Here is a 9,610-nt window from a genome sequence, read left to right as displayed (position 1 = left end):
TTTCTCTCCATCACCCTCTGCCTCTCTCCTGCTCCCTAACCCTCTCTCATCCCACAGGGTAAAGCTGGCTCTGGGAATCATGTTGTTTTTGTTCCCCTCCCCCTCTGTGCCTTATTCCCTCCTTCACTTTTCCCACAGTTTCATCCTTTTTCTTTTTTTTATTTTTTTTTTTACAAGGAAGAGTCTTGGGTCACCCAGGGTCAGGAGAGAGGACCCTGCTAGTGGCAGGCCGGGGCAACACATGAAAGGAGGGAGCAAGAGGAAAGAATGCAGGAAACGCATTCCTGATCAGAAAAGAAGTCTTCATCGGAGGGGACAACACAGGACAGCCGAGACAGAGAGAGAGAGTGAGATGGAGAGAAAGAGTTAAAGGGAGACAGAGAGAGAGAGTGAGATGGAGAGAATGAGTTAAAGAGAGACAGAGAGAGAGAGTGAGATGGAGAGAAAGAGTTAAAGGGAGACAGAGAGAGAGTGACATGGAGAGAAAGAGTTAAAGGGAGACAGAGAGAGAGTGACATGGAGAGAAAGAGTTAAAGGGAGACAGAGAGAGAGTGAGTGAGATGGAGAGAAAGAGTTAAAGGGAGACAGAGAGAGAGAGTGAGATGGAGAGAAAGAGTTAAAGGGAGACAGAGAGAGAGAGGGAGATAGAAAAAGTTAAAGGGAGACAGAGAGAGAGAGAGAGTGAGATGGAGAGAAAGAGTTAAAGGGAGACAGAGAGAGAGTGAGTGAGATGGAGAGAAAGAGTTAAAGGGAGACAGAGAGAGAGAGATGGAGAGAAAGAGTTAAAGGGAGACAGAGAGAGAGAGGGAGATGGAGAGAAAGAGGTAAAGGGAGACAGAGAGAGAGAGGGAGATAGAAAAAGTTAAAGGGAGACAGAGAGAGAGAGTGAGATAGAAAGAGTTAAAGGGAGACAGAGAGAGAGAGTGAGATGGAGAGAATGAGTTAAAGGGAGACAGAGAGAGGGAGAACAAATGAGAGGAAGGGGCTATAGATTAGGGTTATAATCTGATTAGGCTGCAGTAATAATCACCCTCTGTGTATAGACTGACATGATGTGACAAGTTAAAAAACACAGCAACTCTTTCTCTCCCTCTCTCTCTCTCTCTCTCTCTCTCTCTCTCACACACACACACACACACACACACACACACACACACACACACACACACACACACACACTCATGAAAAAGAATAAATGTCCCGATTGGCTATGTCATCTCATCACAAACACACTTATTGTACAGCTGCCAAAAAGTGTCCTAGGTCAGCATGACGAGTCATACACACTCATGGAACACATGAATATCTCTGTTATAACTGTCCCTCTGTGTGTGAGAGTCCCTCTGTCCTTCTCTATAAAGACCTAATTAGAGAAGAGAGTTACAGTAGTCCAGTCTAGAGGAGACAAAAGCATGGGCTCAGATCTCAGATACTTTATGGACATAGACAGGCAGTGCTGAAGGAAAGCAGAGATGGACAAGGACCCTAACCCTAACCCCTAATAACTATGTCAATCCCTAACCCCTAATAACTAATCCTTAACCCTAACCCCTAATAACTAATGCTAATCCCTAACCCCTAAAACTAATCCTTAACCCTAAACCCTAAATAACTAATGCTAATCCCTAACCCCTAATAAATAATCCTTAACCCTAACCCCTAATAACTAATGCTAATCCCTAACCCCTAATAACTAATGCTAATCCTTAATCCTAACCCTTAATAACTAATCCTTAACCCTAACCCCTAATAACTATGCTAATCCCTAACTCCTAATAACTAATGCTAATCCCTAACTCCTAATAACTAATGCTAATCCCTACCCCCTAATAACTAATCCTTAACCCTAACCCCTAATAACTAATGCTAATCCCTAACCCCTAATAACTAATGCTAATCCCTAACCCCTAATAACTAATGCTAATCCCTAACCCCTAATAACTAATGCTAATCCCTCACCCTAAACTCCAAACATGGCTCCTTTGCCCTCTCACTTCTGGACATGTCAGCACAGATCTACAATGTCTTCAGGACACACAACCATCCCAGATGTCCACTACATCTCCACTCCTTCTGCAGCAGTTCTTCTGAGATACACATGCGTTTGTTCCGTTTGTGAAATCAAACAAGCGGGTCATGTTGTCACTGTCCACAGACACATGGACTACAGAGCAGCTCCTCGTCCACGCTCAGGACCAAGGTTAGTGTGTGTGCACGTGTGTTTTGGGGTGTGTTGGTGTTGGGGTGTGTGGGTGTTGGGGTGTGTGGGCGTTGGGGTGTGTGGGCGTTGGGGTGTGTGGGTGTTGGGGTGTGTGGGTGTTGGGGTGTGTGGGTGTTGGGGTGTGGTGTGTTGGTGTTGGGGTGTGTTGGTGTTGGGGTGTGTTGGTGTTGGGGTGTGTGGGTGTTGGGGTGTGTGGGTGTTGGGGTGTGGTGTGTGGGTGTTGGGGTGTGTGGGCGTTGGGGTGTGTGGGTGTTGGGGTGTGTGGGTGTTGGGGTGTGTGGGTGTTGGGGTGTGTGGGTGTTGGGGTGTGTGGGCGTTGGGGTGTGTGGGTGTTGGGGTGTGTGGGTGTTGGGGTGTGTGGGTGTTGGGGTGTGTTGGTGTTGGGGTGTGTTGGTGTTGGGGTGTGTGGGTGTTGGGGTGTGTTGGTGTTGGGGTGTGTGGGTGTTGGGGTGTGTTGGTGTTGGGGTGTGTGGGTGTTGGGGTGTGTTGGTGTTGGGGTGTGTGGGCGTTGGGGTGTGTGGGTGTTGGGGTGTGTGGGTGTTGGGGTGTGTGGGTGTTGGGGTGTGTGGGCGTTGGGGTGTGTGGGCGTTGGGGTGTGTGGGTGTTGGGGTGTGGTGTGTGGGCGTTGGGGTGTGTGGGTGTTGGGGTGTGTGGGTGTTGGGGTGTGGTGTGTGGGCGTTGGGGTGTGTTGGTGTTGGGGTGTGTGGGCGTTGGGGTGTGTGGGTGTTGGGGTGTGTTGGTGTTGGGGTGTGTTGGTGTTGGGGTGTGTGGGTGTTGGGGTGTGTTGGTGTTGGGGTGTGTTGGTGTTGGGGTGTGTGGGTGTTGGGGTGTGTTGGTGTTGGGGTGTGTGGGTGTTGGGGTGTGTGGGTGTTGGGGTGTGTTGGTGTTGGGGTGTGTTGGTGTTGGGGTGTGTTGGTGTTGGGGTGTGTGGGTGTTGGGGTGTGTTGGTGTTGGGGTGTGGTGGTGTTGGGGTGTGTGGGTGTTGGGGTGTGTTGGTGTTGGGGTGTGGTGGTGTTGGGGTGTGTGGGTGTTGGGGTGTGTTGGTGTTGGGGTGTGTGGGTGTTGGGGTGTGTTGGTGTTGGGGTGTGGTGGTGTTGGGGTGTGTGGGTGTTGGGGTGTGTTGGTGTTGGGGTGTGGCGGTGTTGGGGTGTGTGGGTGTTGGGGTGTGTTGGTGTTGGGGTGTGTGGGCGTTGGGGTGTGTGGGTGTTGGGGTGTGTGGGTGTTGGGGTGTGTGGGTGTTGGGGTGTGTGGGTGTTGGGGTGTGTTGGTGTTGGGGTGTGTGGGTGTTGGGGTGTGTTGGTGTTGGGGTGTGGTGGTGTTGGGGTGTGTGGGTGTTGGGGTGTGGTGGTGTTGGGGTGTGTGGGTGTTGGGGTGTGTGGGCGTTGGGGTGTGGTGTCCTCTCCTGTGTCCCCTCCTATACTTTCCTCCCCCTCTGTTTATGGATTTCATAAGCACTCATCATGGAAAATCCCCATGGAGGTTCAAAGTGCAACATTCTCTCTCTCTCTCCCTCTCTCTCTCTCTCTCTCTCTCTCTCTCTCTCTCTCTCTCTCTCTCATACACACACACACACACACACACACACTGCAGCACTCTAGTCCCTTTTCACTATAAACATTTCAAAGCTCATTTACTCTGGGCACAGAACTACAGAGTGTGTGAGAACCGCATGATGCCTCGTTCTCCCAGCATGCTCGGCGGTGAACACTACGTTCTCGCCCATGTGTGGTGGCTCCGCCCATGTGTGGTGGCACCCGCGGTGTGAGGTTGCACACCTCTTGAGGCAGTGCTTTTCTCACTTGTATTTGTAAACATAATACAAGTGAAATATTCAGTCAGCTAACTTGTAAAATGAAATTGTTACAATTTCAAGCCAAAATTCTAGAACTTTTCAAACCTGGAAAATACAACATTAAAATTTGTCAGGCAAATTTTCCTTCGCCTGTTTTTACAGGGGTATTTCTTTACACAACCACCCGTCATTTTGGTGTAGTATAAATGCTTCTGTTAAGTCTCACAGGTTTGTGTGCAGTGTGTGGAGTCAAGCGCTATAATCCAGTATAATCCAGCCTTTACGCTCTGATCCTGTTACTCTGTTACCAGTGTCACAGGGTCTGTGACCCCTTACCCTGTTACCCCGAAAAGAACCTCAAATTGCCTTTATTGTCTGCATAAATGTGCTATATAATTAAGCTTATTACTAAACTTGCTTTGGCTACTTTTCATAACTATTATACATTTCATTGTTCTAAAGTACTAAACTATCAGATTTTTCATCGCTCCTATTCTACTGAATATCGGTGAGGGCGTGTTTACCTCCTTCACTTGTGCTGATGGTCATCCATGGCGTCCAATCAGAGACGCCCTGACTGCTCCAGCAGGCCAGTCTCACGTCGTATTGGCTAAAAGGCTTCAGGTCTGAGATCAGGTGTCTGGCAGGTGGAACGTTAACGTTCTGATTGTGGATCACATGATCAGGATTAGTGGAGGCGTCTCCTGATGGCCTGACCTGGAAACCATAAATAAGCGCATTAACATGGTTCTGTGGTAGCAATCTACCAGATTAACATGGTTGTGTGATAGCAATCTCCCAGGTTAACATGGTTCTGCGAAAGCAATCTCCCAGATTAACATGGTTCTGCGGTAGCAATCTCCCAGATTAACATGGTTCTGCGGTAGCAATCCCCCAGATTAACATGGTTCTGCGGTAGCAATCTACCAGACAAGTTTTTATGACTGTAATAATCTGAATTTCTTTTCCATTCACTCACAGTTCAGCAGAAAGCAGCTAATGACTTTCACCTCTCTTTGTCCATCTGCTGAAGGACCCTCACAGAAGTGTGTGTGGGGATGGTGTGTGTGGGGAAGAGTGTGTGTGGGGATGGTGTGAGTGGGGATGGTGTGTGTGGGGATGGTGTGTGTGGGGATGGTGTGAGTGGGGATGGTGTGTGTAGGGATGGTGTGTGTGGGGATGTGTGTGGGGATGGTGTGTGTGGGGAAGAGTGTGTGTGGGGCCAGCAGTGCAGAGTGAAATAAGTGTTCTGAGAGTGAAACCCTAAACTTAACCTCAGGAACTAAGAAGACATGTTGTGTCTTTCTCTTTTAAAGAAGTGAAACAGACTAGGCCAGTGTTTCTAAGTTTCTTGCATAGTCAGGACGTTGTTGGACACACACATTTGGACACCCAACTCATGGTCTTATTAGTAGAGGTTGGAGTCGGAGGCCATTAGCAGTCACCCACAGTGCTGCAGACAGCAGACAGCAGTGTGGAGGGAGGAGTGTGCAGCCTTCGCAAAGCCTGGACATTAAATAACATCAAAACACCACATGCACAATACCTCACCTCACTACAGCTCACCTCACTCACCTCCCCTCACTACAGCTCACCTCACTCACCTCCCCTCACTCACCTCCCCTCACACACCTCCCCTCACTCACCTCCCCTCACACACCCCCCCTCACTCACCTCCCTTCACTCACCTCCCTTCACTCACCTCCCCTCACTAACCTCCCCTCACACACCCCCCCTCACTCACCTCCCTTCACTCACCTCCCCTCACACACCCCCCCTCACTAACCTCCCTTCACTAACCTCCCCTCACTCACCTCCCTTCACTCACCTCCCCTCACTAACCTCCCCTCACACACCCCCCCCTCACTCACCTCCCTTCACTCACCTCCCCTCACACACCCCCCCTCACTAACCTCCCTTCACTAACCTCCCCTCACTCACCTCCCTTCACTCACCTCCCCTCACTAACCTCCCCTCACACACCTCCCCTCACTTACCTCCCCTCCCACACCTCCCCTCACTCACCTCCCCTCACACACCTCCCCTCACTAACCTCCCTTCACTAACCTCCCCTCACTCACCTCCCTTCACTCACCTCCCCTCACACACCCCCCCTCACTCACCTCCCCTCACTCACCTCCCTTCACTCACCTCCCCTCACACACCCCCCCTCACTCACCCCCCCTCACTCACCTCCCCTCACTCACCTCCCCTCACTCACCTCCCCTCACACACCTCCCCTCACTAACCTCCCTTCACTCACCTCCCCTCACTCACCTCCCTTCACTCACCTCCCTTCACTCACCTCCCCTCACTAACCTCCCCTCACACACCCCCCCTCACTCACCTCCCTTCACTCACCTCCCCTCACACACCCCCCTCACTAACCTCCCTTCACTAACCTCCCCTCACTCACCTCCCTTCACTCACCTCCCCTCACTAACCTCCCCTCACACACCCCCCCTCACTCACCTCCCTTCACTCACCTCCCCTCACACACCCCCCCTCACTAACCTCCCTTCACTAACCTCCCCTCACTCACCTCCCTTCACTCACCTCCCCTCACACACCCCCCCTCACTCACCTCCCCTCACTCACCTCCCCTCACTCACCTCCCCTCACTCACCTCCCCTCACACACCTCCCCTCACTAACCTCCCTTCACTAACCTCCCCTCACTCACCTCCCTTCACTCACCTCCCCTCCCACACCTCCCCTCACTCACCTCCCCTCACACACCTCCCTTCACTCACCTCCCCTCACTCACCGCCCCTCACTCACCTCCCCTCACACACCCCCCCTCACTCACCTCCCCTCACTCACCTCCCCTCACTCACCTCCCCTCACACACCTCCCCTCACACACCGCCCCTCACTCTTCTCCCCTCACACACCTCCCCTCACTCACCTCCCCTCACACACCTCCCCTCACTCACCTCCCCTCACTCACCTCCCCTCACACACCTCCCCTCACTCACCTCCCCTCACTAACCTCCCCTCACTACAGCTCACCTCACTCACCTCCCCTCACTCACCTCCCCTCACACACCTCCCCTCACTCACCTCCCCTCACTCACCTCCCCTCACTAACCTCCCCTCACTACAGCTCACCTCACTCACCGCCCCTCACTCACCTCCCCTCACACACCTCCCCTCACTCACCTCCCCTCACACACCTCCCCTCACTCACCTCCCCTCACACACCTCCCCTCACACACCTCCCCTCACTCACCTCCCCTCACTCACCTCCCCTCACTAACCTCCCCTCACTACAGCTCACCTCACTCACCTCCCCTCACTCACCTCCCCTCACTCACCTCTCCTCACTCACCTCCCCTCACTACAGCTCCCCTCACTCACCTCCCCTCACACACCTCTCTTCACTCACCTCCCCTCACTCACCTCCCCTCACTCACCTCCCCTCACTAACCTCCCCTCACTCACCTCCCCTCACTCACCTCCCCTCACTAACCTCCCCTCACTCACCTCCCCTCACACACCCCCCCTCACACCCCCCCACTTACTCACCTCCCCTCACACCCCCCCACTCACTCACTTCCCCTCACTCACCTCCCCTCACTCACCTCCCCTCACTAATTTCCCCTCACTAATCTCCCCTCACACACCTCCCCTCACACACCTCCCCTCACTCACCTCCCCTCACACACCTCCCCTCACTCACCTCCCCTCACTCACCTCCCCTCACACACCTCCCCTCACTAACCTCCCCTCACTAACCTCCCCTCACACACCTCCCCCCACACACCTCCCCTCACTCACCTCCCCTCACTAATCTCCCCTCACTCACCTCCCCTCTGTGTGATGCGAGAGGTCACAGGTCAGGTTGGGGTTAACCCTAATCCTGACCCTGACCCTCTCATTAACTGGTGAGTCACACAGCTCAGTGATTCAGTATCAGCTTGATAAAGCTCCATATTGAAGTGACACACACTGGTGGAGTGAGTCAGAGCAGCAGGACGTGGTTGTCTTCTGCCTCATACTGCAGACTGCTCACGTTTCCTAAACATCTCACCCTGCCAGTGTCTTTATGGCGTGTGTAACCCGCCACTCTGTGCGGTCGCCTCACACACTTCTCCATATTTTCTTCCTGTTTTCTTTTGCTTTTCCTCTAAGGGTTTTCCCTCCTGAGTAGCTGCATTCTTTCTCTCTCTCTCTTGCCTGCTTGACTTCTCTCTTGCTGTGTGCCTCCCCATGTATAAGACTAATTCCTTTCTACATGGTCTTGCACCTTTCTTCAAATATTACAGCATCTTCAGGGTCTCTGGACTCCCCCCCCACCCATGTTGGGGAATAGTGTGACCCACAGGCTCACGCAGCGCAGTACAGGTTATTAGAACCATACGCTCTAGGGTGGAGTTTAGCTCTACACTCACACACACCCGTCCACATTTAAACAAGCACACACTCACACAAACATTTTAAGAGGACCTGAGGAGAAAGACCTTTGTAACTGTGAAACCTCATCCAGTCAAACATGACAGGGCAGTGTGTGTGTGTGTGTGTGTGTGTGTGTGTGTGTGTGTGTGTGTGTGTGTGTGTGTGTGTGTGTGTGTGCGTGTGTGTGTCACATCTTTATTAATACCCAAACTTGTCCCACAAGAACTTCCAGCAGCAACTGTCTGTAACTTTGTCCTCACACGCCTGTATCTGCCAGCGTGGCGTCCACACGAACCTGCACTGTGCACACGGTGATGGGGAAGACTCCTGAGAAACCCGGCTCCCAGGACAGGAGCACGCTGCTGCTGGAGACCTCCACCGCCGTAACGTTCTCAGGCCGGCCAGGGAGAACTAGAGAGAGAGAGAGAGAGAGAGAGAGAGAGAGATGGAAAGAGAAAGAACTCTCAATTACTCTTCATCATCCACTCCACCCCTTATACCAACCACCTCCACCCCCTCATCCCAACAAGCCCCACCACCTCATCCTAACCACCTCCACCTGCTTAGCACCCACCTGTCACTACGCCCGATGCAGATGACGCAGCACCTTTGTCATTATGGGCCTCACAGGAGAAGGAGCTGGTTCTGTTGAGTCCTGAGAACACAAAGAGAAGGTTAGCAGTGTGTCTGTGTGTGTGTGTGTGTGTGTGTCATTCAAAGTGTTTTCTTTATTTCTATGACATTATACATTATACATTATAGATTCTACATGTATTTTAGTTTCTTCAAAATTGCCACCCTTTGCTCTGATTGCTACTTTGCACACTCTTGGCATTCTCTCAATGAGTTTCAAGAGGTAGTCACCTGAAATGGGCTTCAGGTTTGCTTTAACAGGGTTCATTAGTGGAAGCTCACTGAGAGAATGCCAAGAGTGTGCAAAGCAGTAATCAGAGCAAAGAGTGGCTATATTGAAGAAACTAAAATATAAAACATGTTTTCAGTTATTTAACTTTTTTTGGTTAAGTACATAACTCCACATGTGTTCATTCATAGTTTTGATGCATTCAGTGACTCTACAATGTAAATAGTCATGAAAATAAAAACGCACTGAATGAGAAGGTGTGTCCAAACTTTTGGCCTGTACTGTATGTGTGAGTTTTGAACCACACTCTCATACACACTCCCTTTTGTTATCTTGACT

General features: G+C 51.6%; 1 protein-coding gene across 1 annotated transcript in view; it reads right to left on the bottom strand.

Moving 5' to 3' along the window:
- axl (AXL receptor tyrosine kinase) overlaps nucleotides 1-9,610 on the bottom strand; it is a 35,061-nt gene that overhangs the window by 15,190 nt on the left and 10,261 nt on the right. Inside the window, exons 5-7 of the mRNA XM_076982181.1 lie at nucleotides 8,984-9,064; nucleotides 8,705-8,820; nucleotides 4,538-4,730 (exon numbers count right to left, since the gene is read on the bottom strand). Of these exons, the coding sequence (XP_076838296.1) occupies nucleotides 4,538-4,730; nucleotides 8,705-8,820; nucleotides 8,984-9,064 (390 nt within the window). The remainder of the gene's footprint in view (nucleotides 1-4,537; nucleotides 4,731-8,704; nucleotides 8,821-8,983; nucleotides 9,065-9,610) is intronic.

Source organism: Brachyhypopomus gauderio, chromosome 19 (genome assembly GCF_052324685.1).
Source record: "Brachyhypopomus gauderio isolate BG-103 chromosome 19, BGAUD_0.2, whole genome shotgun sequence".
NCBI classification, from domain to species: Eukaryota; Metazoa; Chordata; class Actinopteri; order Gymnotiformes; family Hypopomidae; genus Brachyhypopomus; species Brachyhypopomus gauderio.
This window is presented reverse-complemented; position numbering and strand designations above follow the sequence as displayed.